The 17,445-nt window shown below is 37.5% G+C and overlaps 1 protein-coding gene across 1 annotated transcript in view; it reads left to right on the forward strand.

Annotated features, from left to right (window-relative positions):
- The window catches only part of LOC124555139 (cysteine-rich hydrophobic domain-containing protein 2), a 39,423-nt gene extending 22,452 nt beyond the window's left edge, over positions 1 to 16,971 (forward strand). Inside the window, exon 4 of the mRNA XM_047128950.1 lies at positions 11,682 to 16,971. Coding sequence (XP_046984906.1) covers positions 11,682 to 11,732 — 51 coding nt within the window. The 3' untranslated portion in view covers positions 11,733 to 16,971. The remainder of the gene's footprint in view (positions 1 to 11,681) is intronic.
- Positions 16,972 to 17,445: the final 474 nt, after the last annotated feature.

The raw sequence follows: 17,445 nt of genomic DNA on the forward strand, positions 1-17,445 counted from the left end.
CGCCTCCCTCTGAACCGTCAACCACCCTTCCCATCCCATTCATCTGCCGTCTCCCTCCAAACTTTCAACCACTCTTCCAATCGTACACACCTGCTGCCTCCTGCAGACCGTCAGCTACGCTTCCTATCCTGCACACCTGCCACCTCCCTGCAAACACTTTCCATCCCGCACACCTGCTGCCTCCCTCCAAACCATTAGCATCTTTCCGTTCTGCACACCTGCTGCCTCCCTTCGACCCACCAGCCACCCTTCCCATCCCTCACATCTGCTGTCTCCGTGCAAACTGTCAACTGCCCTTCCCATTGGAAAATGCTGAGAAAGCAAAGGCTGTGTGCTGTTGCACACTTGGTTCAAAATAGAACACACAAATGAAGACAGGCAAGTGTTAGCAGAGATTCTTATATCCATGAAAAGAGGTATACACTACAAATGCAACTACCACTGTCATACCTTAGCAAAAGATCTGGCTGAGATCTCAAAAAAAATTGGTACTATGTAAAATTGCTAGGTGGCTGTAAGGCTTCTATCCAGTCACTTGCTGATGTGTCTGGTGTGGTAGTAGAAGACAGTAAAATGAAAGCCTAAGTTTTAAATTCCAGGTTAAAGAAATTTTTACCTATGGAGAATTGTATGTACATACCATCGTTTGACTGTTGCACAGAGTCCTGTATGGGCGATGTACATTAATAAGCACCACTGGTGTAAAGAAACAGCTGAAAGAGTTGAAAACAAATAAATCTTCAGGTCCAGATGGAATCCCAATTTGGTTTTATGAAGAGTAGTCTGTGGCATTGGCCACTTACTTAGCTTGTATTTATTGCAAATCTCTCACCCAATGCAAAGTTCCAAGCAACTGGAAAAAAGCAGTTGACACCTGTGTATAAGATGGGTAAAAGAACAGATCTACAAAATTACAGACCAGTGTCCTTAACATCAGTTTACTGCAGACTTCTTGAGCGTATTCTGAGTTCAAATATATACTGTGAGTTCGAATACGTACTGAGGTGACAAAGTTGATGGGATAGTGACATGCAGATATACAGATGGCAGTATCATCATGTACCCAAGGTATAAGAGGGCAGTGCATTTGCCGAGCTGTCATTTGTACTCGTATGATTCGTATGAAAAGGTTTCTGACATGATTATGGCCACACGATGGGAATTAACAGACTTTAAACACAGAATGGTAGTTGGAGCTAGACGCATAGGACATTCCATTTTTGGAATTGTTAGATAATTCAGTATTCCAAGATCCACAGTGTCAGGAGTGCTAAGAATACCAAAATTTAGGCATTAACCCTCACCACAGGCAATGCAGTGGCCAATGGCCTTCACTTAACAACCGAGTGGAGCAACATTTGTATTTAGTTGTCAGTGCTAACAGACAAGAAACACTGCATGAAATAACTGCTGAAATGAGCGTGGGATGTAAGAACGAACATATCTGTTTGGTCAGTGTGACAAAATTTGGCACTAATGGGCTATCATAGCAGACGACCGATGTGAGTGCCTTTGCTAACAGTACGATGTTGACTGCAGCACCTCTCATGGGCTCATGACAATATCGGAAGGATCCTAGATGACTGGAAAACTGTGGCCTGGTCAGATGAGTCCTGCTTTCAGTTGTTAAGAGCTGATGATAGGGTCTGAGTGAGTGTTGTGGAACCATGCGAAGCCAAGGACCCGTGTTGTCAACAAGGCATTGTGCAAGCTGGTGGTTGCTCCATAATGGTGTGGGCTGTGTCTTCATGGACTGTAATGAGTTCTTTGGTCCAGCTGAACTGACCATTGACTGGAAATGGTTATGTTCAGCTACTTGGAGACCATTTGCATTCATTGACTTCATATTCCCAAACAACGATGTCACCAGGCCACAAATGTTCGCAATTAGGTTGATGAACATTCTGGACAGTGTGGGCAAACGATTTGGCCATCCAGATCGTCCAACATAAATCCCATTGGTTATTTATGGGACATAATCGAGAGGTCAGGTTGTCCACAAAATACTGCATTGGCAACATTTTCGTAATTATGGACGGCTAAAGAGGCAGCATGACTCATTATTTCTGCAGGGAACTTCCAACAACTACTCGAGTTGCTGCAATACAGTGGGCAAAAGGAGGTCTGAAACCATATAAGGATGTATCCCACAAATTTTTTCACCTCAGTGTAATAAATTTCCTCGACACCAAAAAGTTTATATCCACGAATCAGCGCAGTTTTAGGAATCACCATTCATACAAAACTCGGCTTGCCTTTTCTCTCACGATATACTGCAAATGGTGGATGAAGGGCAACAGGCAGGTTCCATATTTCTAGATGTCCGAAAAGCATATGACCTGATGCCCCACAGCGTACTGTTAATGAAAGTACGACATCAGTGGCTTGAAGACTTTTGTAAGCAACAGAACCCAGTACCTTGTCCTTGGCACTGAATGTTTCCCAGAGACATGGGTTTTGTCAGGAGTGCACCGGGGAAGTGTGATAGGACCACTATTATTTTCTATATACATAAATTATCTGGTGGATGAGGTTGACAGCAATCTGCAGTTGTTTGCTACTGACACTGTGTTGCATGAGAAAGTGTCAAAGCTGAGTGACTGTAGGAGGATACAGGATGACTTGGAGGAAATTTCTAGTTTGAGAGATGAGTGGCAGCTGGCTCTAAACGTAGAAAAATACAAGTTAATGAGTATGAGGAGGAAGAAACCCCCATAATGTTTGGATACAGCATTAATAATGTCCTGCTTGACACAGTCACATCATTTAAATATCTGGGTGGATTGTGGCAGAGAAGGCAAATGTTCAGTTTCGGTTTATTGGAAGAATTTTGGGGAAGAATGTTACATCTGTATAGGAGACTGCATATAGGACGCTAGTGTGACCTATTCTTGAGTACCCCTAGAGTGTTTGGGAGCCACACAAGTTCAGAGGCAGGCTGCTAGATTTGTTGTTAGTAGGTTTGACTAACATGCAAGTATTACGGAGATGCTTTGGGAGCTCAAACGAGAATCTCTGGTGGGAAGGTGACGTTCTTTTCAAGGAACACTATTGAGAAAACTTAGAGAACTGGCATTTGAAGCTGTCTGCAGAGTAATTCTTCAGTTGCCAATATATGTTTTGCATAGGGACTACAAGGTAAGGTACAAGAAATTAGGGCTCGTAAGGAATCATATAGTTAGTCATCTTTTCCTCTCTTTATTTGCAAGTGGAACAGGAAAGGAAATTAAAATTGTAGCGCCACCCCTAATCACATGTAACTTTTTCCTTGTTTTACATGTTCCACTTGACCAACGCAAGCATCTTCAGAGCTATGATATTGCCATGTGTTATACCACCACCCACTAAGATAAACTAACAGATTCAACTTGCAACATAACAACTTACATTACGAGGCTAAGGTCGCACTAGTTACAGGTATCGGGCTGTGTGTAGCGCTGGCGTCGTAAGTAAAATAGAGTAAGTTTGTTGTGTACAGTTAATGTAATTTCCCTGGTCAGGTGAATTATAAGATTAAACAGCAAGATACACTGTTTCTTGTTGAGCGAATCAAGCCCTATCAGTATGGCTTTCATTGAAACTACCTCATGAAGTGTTATGTAAAGCTATGTAATACAAAAAACTCTAATATCACTAAACTAGAGTTATTGTCTGCCGCTTTTTTGGGTGTTCACACATACAAGTCTAGAAAACATACCTGGTTATTAAAATAATTGTAAATGAATATGGTAAAATTACAAATTAAAAGTATAATTGCCATGTCTAGAGACGTTAGTACACCATGTCGTGTGTAACAGGTTATTAATGGCATTAAAACTGACTGACTGTTATTTCCCTAGTTTAGTGATATTAGTGTTTTTGTATTATGTAGCTTTACGTAAGGCTTGATGAGGTAGTTTTAACTAAAGCACATATAGATAGGCCTGTGACTCACTGGTTATTAAAATAATTGTAAATGAATATGGTAAAATTACAAATTAAAAGTATAATTGCCATGTCTAGAGACGTTAGTACACCATGTCGTGTGTAACAGGTTATTAATGGCATTAAAACTGACTGACTGTTATTTCCCTAGTTTAGTGATATTAGTGTTTTTGTATTATGTAGCTTTACGTAAGGCTTGATGAGGTAGTTTTAACTAAAGCACATATAGATAGGCCTGTGACTCACTCAACAAGATGTAATATATCTTCCTGTTTAATCTTAGAATGTACCTGACCAGATCATTTATGTTAACTGTACTCAACCAACATACTTCATTTTATGTATCATGGTGGTGCTATACACAGCCTGGTATTAGTAATGTAAGTTACATTGTTGTAATTTGAATCTGTTAATTTATCTTATTGTACGGTGGTGTAACACATTGTAATTTCACAGTTCTAAAGATGGTTGTGTTGCTCGAGTGAAACACATAAAATAAAGAAAAAGTTACATGCAACTTGTGGTGGCCTTACAATTTTAATTACTAATAGTCACTGTTCCCCTGCAGGCAAATGCCTGCACTCACAAGGAGGAAAGGAAATAACTAGTAGTGGTACAGGGTACCCTCTGCCATGCACCATATGGTGGCTTGTGGAGTATGTAGATGTAGATCCCGCACACCTGCTGCATGCCTGCCAGCCAGCCATCAGCCAACCTTTGCATCCCACACATGCTGCCTGCCTCTGAACTGTTGGCCACCCTTCGTATTCCACACACTTGCTGCATCCCTACGAACCATCAGTCCTTTTCTCATCCCACACATGTGCTGCTCCCTCTGAACTGTTGGCCACCCTTCCCATCCAGTACACCTTCTGCCTCCTTCCAAATCATCAGCCACCCTTCCCATTCTGCACACCTGTTGCCTCCCTCCAAACTGTCAGCAGCCATTCCCCAATCCCTCAACCCAATCTACGCCCTGAACTGCAGCAGTCCCAGAATTGTGTGTTCAGCCAGCCCGTTATCTTGTCGATCTCACATTTCCAGTGCTCTGGAGAGTTGCCACACTTCTCCTCAAAGCAAGCTGACTGGCAAGCGTACATTTCTGCGGGCCTGTTAATCCCAAATCGTACAAAAGAAATTGATCAGTATTGTGCAAGATGCTATGAATATCATTCTATAAACAACAGAAGCTGCTGTATGCCTCCCATCTTGATCCTCTAAACTCAAGACAATATCCTGGTGGCCCAAAGGAATAGCTGTACCAATTAAAGAGATCAGACAATCTCTACAACAGCACAAATGACAGTCTTTGATTACTAACTTAATCCTCACTAGATCAACAAGGGTAAGAATCTCTTTTCAAACAACAGAATAAACACTGTTGAGAGCACTACATCACTTCACTGACTTCACGTAACCAGATTGCTAAAGCGTGGGGTAAGTTAGGGCACATTAATGTAAACTACTCATCTGCCAAGATCGCTGAAACTACCACCAGTGAGGTTCTCTGTACTTATACCGATGAAGTCACTGAACTTCAGATACACATAATCATCATCATCTTCTTCATCGTGGACTGGAAATGAAGAAATAAAAGCATAATGCAGAAATGTCAGCATCGGCCAACAGTTTGCCACCATTCATATCTCCTATAACTTAAGTGGATTATAATATCCTCTTTTTCCACACCAAGAACATTTGTAACATACACCATACTGTTTTACTGACTGGAAATTTAACACTGTGTTAGCACAATCCAGAGGACCATACGCAATACATTATCAGGTTCCACATCACATCAACAACAATGGAAAATCTGGTATTTTAGCAGTTTTATAACAAAATATGAAAAGGAGTAATTTTTCCTACCTGTTGGAAGAAAAGTATAGTTACACCAATGTTTAAATCCTACAAAAACTCTCAAAGTGAGGACAGTTACTGAACAAGTAGTTTAACAGTAACTACACAAAAGTTATCAGAGCAAGTGGTTGATTACTTCTGGTGGCTGGAATCAAAACATTTGCTATTACTACTTAAGTGTGAATTCATATAGTCCAGGTCTTTTATTTGAAACCTTCTGTGCAGACTCTACTCTGCTGTCAAAGATTACACTGTGCAACGTCAACATCTTATCACGGTATTCCTGGACCTGCAGAATACTAATGGTGCCACAGTGAACAAGCTGTGTTTCCAGGGCTACTTGTCCACTTTATACAAGACTTCTTATCTCGTGCATTCGTTTGCATTTGTGAGAGCAACTCTTACCAGTTATAGGAACAAGAAAACAGTGTGTTAAAGGGGCCTGTTTTGAGTACCACCCAATTTGTTATTTCAATAAATGGAACTGAAGCTACTGATGGACACAATGCATCATTGGTGCTGTACAGTGATGATATTTACTTCTATTAAGACAACACAGTATGCCAGTCTGCTGAACTTAATCTCCAAATGGCTTTACGTAGGATGCGGACATAGACTAAAAGTCATGCGTGCTGTAGTATTCAACTGTGAAATCTCTGTGGCATATTCGATTTGTGTTCACCCAAAGCATTAATTGTACTTTTATCTCCAACCTTTTTCAGTAGTTGACTGTACCTATTTTGTGGCTTTACTAGGCAGTGGTAAGCTGACCTTGGTGGCATGCATCAAGCAGCTAAAGGCTGCTTTCTTGTAGAACCTTTACTCATTATGTTACCTTGGAAATACCTCCAAGGGATAATTTGTTTCATTGGTCACTTAAGGAAGGAGGATAGGGAATTTTATTCTAATAGGTCATTGCAGTGGAGGGAGAGCGTAATCTATGTTGTCTATTGGCTCTTGTGTCATGTGCCATCATTGCTGGTCACCGTCGAATGAGAAGTCGGCTCCTGTTTACCAAATGCTGGACATCGGCCGCACGGCGGCAGTTACTTGACGGTAGTGCTCGTGCCTCGAGTTGACAATGTGGTCTGTTGTGTTCTGATAGCCAAGATGGGGCGAGCCTGAGTCCATCCTCTCTATTCATGTTCTTGGGTTGTTTAAGTATTTTGATGGCCTCTCTGACTTTGTATTTCGTCATAACCAGGTGCTTGGCCAACACACAGGCTTTGTTGAATTTTATTTCTTTTCCGCAGTCTTGCTGATAGCCCTGTCTTGACTGCCAGCAGTCAGAGCCCAACAGACCACACTGTCAACATGAGGCATGAGCACTACCGGCGAGTAACTGCTGCCCCATGGCGTGTCAAGCATTTGGTAAACAGGAGCCAACTTCTCATTCGACGGTGATTCTGAATCATGTATACCTTTTAGTATCTCCAGGGTTCTTCCATGTATACAACCTTCTTTCATGATTCTTAAACCACGTGTTAGCTATGATGAAGTTATGCTCTGCGCAAAATTCTACCAGGCGGCTTCCTCTTTCATTTCTTAGCCCCAATCCATATTCACCTACTATGTTTCATTCTCTCCCTTTTCCTACTGTTGAATTCCAGTCACCCATGACTATTAAATTTTCGTCTCCCTTCACTGCGTGAATAATTTATTTTATCTCATCATACATTTCATCAATTTCTTCGTCATCTGCAGAGCTATTTGGCATATAAACTTGTACTACTGTAGTAGGCATGGGTTCGTGTCTATTTTGGCCACAATAATGTGTTCACTATGCTGTTTGTAGTAGCTTACCCGTACACCTATTTTTTTTATTCACTATTAAACCTACTCCTGCATTACCCCTATTTGATTTTGTATTTATAACCCTGTATTCACCTGACCAAAAATCTTGTTCCTCCTGCCACAGAACTTCACTAATTCCCACTATATCTAACTTCAACCTATCCATTTCCCTTTTTAAATTTTCTAACCTACTTGCCCGATTAAGGGATCTGACATTCCACGCTCCAATCCATAGAACGCCAGTTTTCTTTCTCCTGATAACAACGTCCTCTTGAGTAGTCCCTCCCCGGAGATCCGAATGGGGGACTATTTTACCTCCAGAATATTTTACCCAAGAGGACACCATCATCATTTAGTCATACAGTAAAGCTGCATGCCCTTGGGAAAAATTATGGCTGTAGTTTCCCCTTGCTTTTAGCCGTTCACAGTACCAGAACAGCAAGGCCATTTTGGGTAGTGTTACAAGGCCAGATCAGTCGATCATCCAGACTGTTGCCCGTGCAACTACTGAAAAGGCTGCTGTCCCTCTTCAGGAACCACACGTTTGTCTGGCCTCTCAACAGATACCCCTCCATTGTGGCTGCACCTACAGTACGGCTATCTGTATTGTTGAGGCACGCAAGCCTTGCCACCAATGGCAAGGTCCATGGTTCATGGGGGGGAGGTAATAACAAAATATAAGAGACACTGCATAGCTAGAACACACCAATAAACCCAGAAGAAGGCCATTGCAACTGTGACCGAAATGGTTTTTCTCCAGTAGTAGTTTCATACATAATGACATGGTACCATACCCAGAAAACTTTTATGTTAAGATTTGAAGAGTGCAGGAAAAGAATGTGAGTTGTCCACTTTTCTTCAAAAATGAATTATGTATGCCATGAGATGTTGGATTCTGTGTTGTTTAGTATTGTTAACCGGTGAATCTGATAATATGAATAATCCACGTTCTATAAACCATTTTAGATTACACATGCAGGGGAAGAATGTGCCGTCTCTTGCTACAGGGAATAAATTTTTTTTATCCAGTGTTGTGTATTAAGTTCTAGATTCGTTGTGGTTTGTCAAACAGTGTTGAAGCAAAAACCAGACAATTTTTCTTTATTGTGCATTGTTAGTACTAGTGAGAACCATTTCTTTAGTTTGAGACATTGTGTTTAGTATTGCAGGTGTTGTAAGTGATTCTTTTCAGCTTTAATAGTCTATTATTTACACTGAATAATGAGTACTGCATCTTAAGCTGAAAGACAGAGATCTTCAGATTCTAACAGTGTTAGGAAAAGGCAAGTAAGAGGGTGAATGAGTACAATCATGAAGAAATTAATAGTTCAGTCGAATGAACTACGAGAAGACTGCAACTGTAAGTTAGTGTTTTGAGATATTAAGTGCTGAAAAAAGATCAATTATTATATGAAAATTTAGTGATATGGTTGGCTGGAATGAACAATCACTGTATCTGACTGGCCTCATTACAATACTTCCATTTCACAGAAGTTGATCAAGGAATAATTAAGATGATGCACAGCTTCGAGGGTGTAATTTCCGCAACAGAGTAAGAGTATAACGTGATGAAATTGTACATGAAGTTCCTATGTGCAGAAAAGCTTTCATGGGAGTGCTTGGAGTAACAAGGTGATGATTAATGACTGTGCAGAAGTCTTTGAAGCTGCACTTGTCTCTTCGTGCTGGAACGGATAAGACTGGAAGTAGGCCATGGAAAAATTACGGAAGCAGCAGGAATGGCAGAGGTATATGATTACATTCATTCATTTAAGGGTAGATCAAGTCATTACAGCAATGACAAGACCAAGAAGTTGTATCTCCCAGAAGAAGATTTTATGAAAAAAATTGCATGAAATGTTCCAGGAAAATACACGAATTTTAATATTTCATATGAAATGCATAGAACAGTATTCAACATCAAATTTAATATAGCTTTGGGGTATCCAAGGAATGATACATGGTCAACATGTGATAAGTATACTGCTGATATGAAAGTGCTCAATGCAATGTTAATTGCAAATTTAGATGATGACATGAAGAAACAAGTCTTGAAGGAAATTAATGAGATCACCATTGACCAGAAAGTACGCAAAGTGAAAGCTGAAACATTTTGTGCTAGAAAGAGGAATGCTAGTTTTAGAAGTCAAAAGTCTAATGAACAAAAGCAATCTGTATACACTACAAAAAAAATGCATGCTTACCAAACCTAAGTACTAATAATGTCTATTACAAAAGGCAGTTGTCTGTTTACTCTTTCAGTATTCATCAGCTTTCAAATGCAACTTCAGTATTCTACACTTACACTGCAGATACTGGAACAAAAGGGGCCAGTTAAGTTGTTTCCTTTGTAAATCACTTTTTGACAGAATTATTAAATAAGAAAGAAACCTCTAAGAATTCATTTGTGATTCATGTTCAGGGTAGAACAAGAGTTACACTGTATCAGGGTATTGTAATTATCTTGCAAGTGAACTGAAGCTTTTGGAGGCAGTGAAAGTAACTTCACATAGTATGGGAAACACTTTTATGAAACATGATAATAATATAGGACTGATTAACTCGTAAGCAGAGGCAGAAGTTCCAGTGGATTGGGTGCAGATCATAGTTGGAGCTTGATGTAAACCTAAGCGTTTTGAATGTTGTCGTGGTCAGTCATAATATGATACAAAATTGGGGGTCATTTCTGAAGAAGAAATATTTGATGAAATGTCGTTTCCTAACAAGACCCGTAAGAGAGGTAATCATCACAAAAACATCCCCACCTCATTCAACATATAGCTCAGATTTTATCAGTGGGAGAGTTTCACAGCAACTTCAAGAGCAGCAGTGTGGATAATGTCAATCCCCAGTTTACAGACATAAAATATAAAAATATAAGAAAATTTTCTTTTTGAATAATTTTGTATACTACTGACAATAATAATAGTAGTAGTAGTAGTAGTAGTAGTAGTAGTAATTTGTCTTTACAAGTCCTGTGGCAACATCAAAAGAAAAGTATCAGTACCTTCAGTTTTTAAAGGAGTATTGCAGACAATAAGATAGAGTGTTTCACACAAACCTTTTACACTACCCTGAGAACTGCATGTTTGGACAAGTGACAGTATACTGTATTCTTTTAGCATTTTATCACATGAAGTTAAAATAGCAAAAAGGAACTGCTTATCAAGAAGTATCTTTATTGTTTCAAACATTGTTTTTCATTACAAAGTAATCTGACATAAAATTTAACAAAAAATACAGGTTTACTTGCAGTATCTTCTATTCTGCTATATAAATGTAGCAAATTTTCTCCTTGTGATGCATTACATCGCTTTAAATGTTATGCCAGTAAATCCATAATTTAAACATTTAAATAATCAATTAATGTTAAATTTAATGTATATAACATGTCCTTCCAAATGACTTTTGTATTCTTTTTGTCCATTAGTATCCATGAAATTCGGTTTCAAACTTTAAAATTGCTGTCCTGAATGATTTGATAAGCAGACAAAGCAACTTCTTTTCCTGTGCTCTTCATTTCTTGGCGTCTCCAGATCTCAGCTAGACAGTCACATTCTAACCAGACTTAGATCTTAGGCTTTTCTACAAATTAGTTAGTCGCAACAACCTTCATTTGAGAATATTTATTTGGTTCATTACAATTTTTGCAGTGTTCTGTTCTGTCCCTACTTGCTCTTGTATGATCTCTCTCTCTCTCTCTCTCTCTCTCTCTCTCTCTCTCTCTCTCTCTCTCTCTCTCTCTCTCTCTCTCTCTCTACACACTCACACACATGACATCATTATTTCACGGGGCAAAGCTGACATCCAGTATTGGTGGGTTCAACTCGCTTTTGATATTGATGATGTATTACATGATTTAACAGGATATCCAAATCACTAACATGTTGTACCTGTATAACGGAGATAACATATACTACTTGTATGATAAATGGATGTGCTGTTGCTGTAACTTTTCTTTTTCTTATTCGTACACCTATATTCATAAATATTTTAAAAGGAGGTAATGTTTACAATGATTTTTTTTGTACACAGGATTTTTTATTACATTCCAATAAAATGTCTATGCTTTACCCACTAAAAAAAGTAATTTTCTTTTGCAGGTTCTTTTGATTGAATTCATTCCAAAAATTCCAATATACAGGCCTGACTAAGAACCTGAAGATCGTTCCTGTGAGACAACAAAAGTTCTATCATAACTAGCGTGTGAATACTCCACAGATCATTTCATTGACACAGTTGTCATTTGTTTGGAATTGTCTGTGAGATTACAAATGTGTAAAGGACATACATGTTCATCCAAAATATTTATGTTGAAAATCTCAAATGCTCTTCGTGCAGGGACTTGTGTTTAGTAATGATAAGGTTGCCCACTTTTGATTGTTATAGGTTTTAATATTATTTTATTATTAAGGAAAGTCTCTTGTAATTCTTCAGTGTTGTTTGAGAGTCTCTATAATAATTATTTGGAAATACTGGAATGAAAGGCAGCTAGAGCAAGAAATTAGGTGACTGACAGTTCCTGTGCAGGAGACCTGCTGTGACTGTGAGATAATGTTGTGGAAATTAACATTAATTGTGCTTCATTTTAAAATTATTGAGTGGATAAAATGATTGGACTTAGTAAGACTGAAAACTGAAAGTTAAAGTACCAGAAATTTTGAAGTGCTGACATGTTTGCCCACAATCAATGGAAAAACAATAAGCTTGAAAATTTACTCACCAGTTTCCATACACTTCATTTTTCGTGGAGGAAAAATGTGTCCTTGTGTCCCATGGGTATTTCAAATGCATATCTTCAATTTTTAAACATATGTACAATGTGTTGGTTTGCATAGGAGTCTGTGAAATTAAGCCTGTGGTGTGCTGCCGTAAACAGAGGACAATTATTTTTTGTCATGTTCATCACAGAGCTTTGGGTTCGAACTGTGATTCCAGGATATATAACTATAAAACTGTCACCTGGTTCTTGCAGATTTCTGGAAAACAGGAAATAAAAGAAACAGTTTTTAAGTTTATAGTTGCATATATTTTTGTTGGTTGATAATTAGAGTTCTCTGACATGACAATAAAAATGTTAATAAAATCAGAACATTTAATTCATTGAGGTGTTTCTGTGGGGTCTGTAGAAGTGGTGCACAATTGTAAATATTATTCACCAATAGCTGTTGTAGTTATTGCAGATACAGTTATTTTAACATAGTCTATTTTTTTGTGTTCTGTTTTCGGAGAGTTACATTCTTCACCAGAACATTATATACTGATAGATGCATATCTCTTGACCTTTGATTGGAAATTCTTGTCATGCATTGTGGGAACTGTGTTTCCTTCTTAATTTATGATTTTTCATTGCCTGCAGGTACTTAGATTTGATCTCCAGTATAGCTGATTTTGATGAGCTATCAATTTAACATACTTTGTGAGGTAGAATTCTACACAACAAAGAGTGATGGAATGTGGACACCATGTGTTTCAGTTTATTTCTTAATTGTTGTTACTATTTAGATAAAGTGTTTTGAATTATTGTGTGTGTGTGTGTGTGTGTGTGTGTGTGTGTGTGTGTGTGTGTGTGTGTGTGTGTGTGTGTGTTTGATTGTTCAGTGGTAGATGACTCCATTGCTGTTGGGCTGACCTGTAATTTTAATTTCTAGTATTGACGAAAGGAACTAGGCTGTACAGTCATTATATATTGCAAAGGAAATGTTGTTATAAATTTAAAAAAATACATGTATATAGTAATGACAAATGAAATTACCTGTTATTTTTTTAAATATGTGTTGGCCAGGTGGCTGATACATCAGATGTTGGGGAGTTTTGCACAAAGAACCCTTATTTGCTCTCTTTAGTATACAAGAACAAAGTTTTGCAAACCGTCTTAAGATTGACATCTTAGATATTAAAACCTCTGTTTGAAGAGAAGTAAATGTACTTAAATTTACAAATGATAATCTCAGCTGATAAGTCAGTGATCTTGGAAAGAAGGGAATAAGTAAAATTTGTATGGGGGTCATTTGTGAATAGAAGCATGGTGCATGTTATTTGCTAAGTGTTTACTTGTTGCTGCATAAGTAAGTCACCTCAATAACATATTTGTGAATGGTTCCATGCAGACAAAAACAAGATGGTAGGGTACCATTTCTGCCTTACATATATATGTATGTAAGTTGTAAACAATGTCTACAGCTTTCTTATATCACATGAAATGCCAGAGAATGTGTGTTGGAATTATGTAATTCTTCAACAACGAAGGTGACAATGTTTGTGGTGATAGTTATAAATGTGACATTGCATATGACCTCAGCCACCACAAAGAAGATTTTATTTGAAATGTGGTGCTCATTTTCATAGGACCTTTTCCCAACCATTACTTGTGTATAGGTTATTTTATACTGTAAGATACACCACATTATCTTATTGCGTTTTATGTCTTGACTGATTTGATTGGGGATGCATTCATTCAATTTCTTGATTTAGATATTCCAACTGTGTGTGTGTGTGTGTGTGTGTGTGTGTGTGTGTGTGTGTGTGTGTGTGTGCGTGCGTGCGTGCGTGCTGTGCTTCAGAACTTACTTGACATTTGTTATTGTTAGGTTTCTTGGTATAATATGACTGTCATCCAGGACCAGATTTATTTCATATAATGTATCAATGTCAGTGGCCTGTTGGAGATGTTCAACAGTTTAAAAATAACTGCTTGATTTATACACATTAGAAGTCTGTGTCATTGTGGACCATATTTATTTGCAGCATCATAAATTCTTACACACAAGGAGAAGATTAATACATGATGTGTTGATATGCTCTTGTTAAGAGCCCAGTGATTCTGAGCATTCAAAAACATAAGGTCATCATCCTGTAGATAATGCTATCTTTCTCTCTTCTGTTCTTCAATCTTTGCTACATATGTTGTGATGAGTGAAGCAACCATGTATTTCATTTGTGAAGTGTACATTTATTTTATCTAATGTCACGACCTTTATTTTTGTGACTTGCTAATTGGTATGAAGAAAAGAAATTTTCTTTACAGATTTATTGCTTTCAACACATTTTCTAATTTTAATTCTATTTAGTATTTGTGGGAAGAGAGAAGAGAAGCCATTCACGTTTCTGAATGCTGATTTTTAATTTCAGTTTTTTAAATACACCAGTGTGGATTATCATTTAATAGGATTAAATGTCACAGCAATCACAATCACTATGGTGACTTTTATAGTATGCTGTTTCAGTGATCATAACACAGGAATAAATAATTAGCTGTATGTCAGTCAGGTTGGTGTTCATTGTAAAGCATTGTTTGTAGTCAGGTATCATAAATGATCTGCAGTTTTTACTGGTATCAACACTACAGCGAATTAGTATTTGTCTTATGATAGTCAATTTATCATGTCAAGCATTGCTGAGCTAGTGTAACACCACAGATATTACACCATTTTGTTAGAAATGTAAATTGAAGGCTTTATACTTTTAAAATTTCTTGTTGGGACATCTGTCCATGTTATTGGTGGAAGCAGTGGGAATCAGTGAACATAATTTCTTATGTTGACTGAAAATATAGTTTCTTCAAACATATTATAGGACTCCATAGAAATGTTACAAGGAAGTTAGTGCTTGATGTCAGAAAATGAATATAGAAATATATTCATATTGATTTTTGGTTAAAATAATCTTCAGAAATTGTCAAAATTATTTTATATGTACTTGTAAAGCATGCTATATTGTGCTGCCTGACCCTTACTTACTGTTTTGAAAGGAGTTCTGTGCTCTCTTCTCTCTCTCTCTCTCTCTCTCTCTCTCTCTCTCTCTCTCTCTCCTCCCCCTCTCCCTCTCCCTCTCTCTTTTCCTCCATTCTTAGCTGAGTGAAGACAGTCTCTGATTCTCATTCTCAACAATGCATTCTTCAATAGCATGACATTTAATGGCTTACTTATATTTTTTACCGCTGATGTTTTGGTGTATAAAGATCTGTTTAATGTTATTACTGTAGGACTTTTCATACTGTGTAGTGTTTTGTTGCAAACAAAGTAAGTTTGATGTAGAATTGCAAAATTTTGCATTGAATATTTCAAGTACATCTGTGGCTTGCACTTTCGTGTAGAAATATTTGTTTTAGGGGCTGGGGAGGGGGGAGATTGTCAGGAAAAAAATAGCTTTCACAGGAAAGTACATTATTCATGTAATGGTAATTTGGTTATATTGAAAGAAAAATGAGAGATTATCAAGGTGCGGGTATTGCATTGAAAGAGCTTATATACACATTACTAAAATTAAGGTATATTTTAAAGTAATTGAGACCTGCAGCATGGGTGCAGTTTGCCGTATTTGTAGAGATCTTCACAATGAAGTTTATTGCACATTAAAAATTTTAAGCATTTAAAAATATGAGTAAATCACAGCATTATTTTTTAAGGATAACTTTTGATGATGGGCAGTGTATTATGTATGTACTAGCATATCTGCAAAGTATGATGGTTGATGAAAACCTCTTACTGTAAATTGAAGTGTATTTGCTGCTGTAGTGTTGTACTCTTCGTTACTGTCTGAGAAGAAACAAATTCTGAGCCAAGGTAAATGAGGAGTTTCACTTTGAAGTACTTAAGCTACTATTTGTAATTGTAATTTAAGTAACACTGAACATACCAACAGAAGGTGACATTTTATACATCACCTCTAGAAAGTGTGTTATTTGTCCAACATTTTTATTGAGAATTTGGAGGAGATAAGAATCAGTAAATACATAGTGTTTTACATACCATATACATGAGTTGTGTGTTGCGGTTCAAAGGTTACATTACATTTCAACATTTCACCTTAAGAAAATGTTACTCCAAAAATGACATAGTAACAAGAATTAAGAAAAATAAAGATTTTTCAATTATGTCTTACTTCAGAGAAAGTAAATGATTCTTGTATTGTTTGACTAGGTTACAAGCACAAATCAAATGTTTGGAAACCTTTGTTTTCCCTCTGTTCCTACATAGAAGGTGTTTTGAATAAATGTCCTGTGTTGTGCAATAAATTCAGATCTGTTACCTGAATTAATGTTATCAAATACTATATAACCCATAATGGTCAGCAGTGTTCAGTGGTCTGTACTAGTAGTTATGGAAGCAATGTCACTTTGTGGCACTGTTGGTTGAATAACTTTATGCAGTTAATTTTTCTGAGATACTTATGAAAGTATTTGATGTTCCATGTCTATAAGTATAAAGTAGCATAATTGCTTTTAGCTATTTCTGCTATGTAGATATTATTTCACTGTCTTACAAGAAGAGTGTCTGTATATACATGTGCATGCCTAAAAACTTATATGTAATTCTAAGCAGATAGACACTTAGTTCTTTTTATTAATCAGTCATTGATAATTCAGTTGAAAATAAACTGCTGGAAGACTCATGTTTTTGTCAGAATATATGTCGCTTGAGACTGCCTTGAAACATCCATCTTTCCTGCCATCCATAACGAGTGATTTCCTGTTGTTTACACAAGTGATATCAAGAAGATGGCTGAATAATTTTATTGCCATAACACTTGTTACAGTGAGATGTCTGTTTTTGGTTATCCCGAATTACTGACATACAGCAGAGCATCGATTATCTGAACTAATTGGAGGATATGGGTATATTATACTGCTCTGATCTTGTGTGACACACTTTTCAAACTGACATACAGCAGAGCATCGATTATCTGAACTAATTGGAGGATATGGGTATATTATACTGATCTGATCTTGTGTGACACACTTTTCAAATATAATTTTTTTTTAAACAGACTCTGTTCTCCCTCTGCCTCCTCTTTCTAACAATACTTTGTGTAACAGTTCTTCCCTGTAATACCATCTGAAAGTCTCAATAACATCTCGATTCATGG

This window comes from Schistocerca americana, chromosome X (assembly GCF_021461395.2).
Source record: "Schistocerca americana isolate TAMUIC-IGC-003095 chromosome X, iqSchAmer2.1, whole genome shotgun sequence".
Classification (NCBI taxonomy): domain Eukaryota; kingdom Metazoa; phylum Arthropoda; class Insecta; order Orthoptera; family Acrididae; genus Schistocerca; species Schistocerca americana.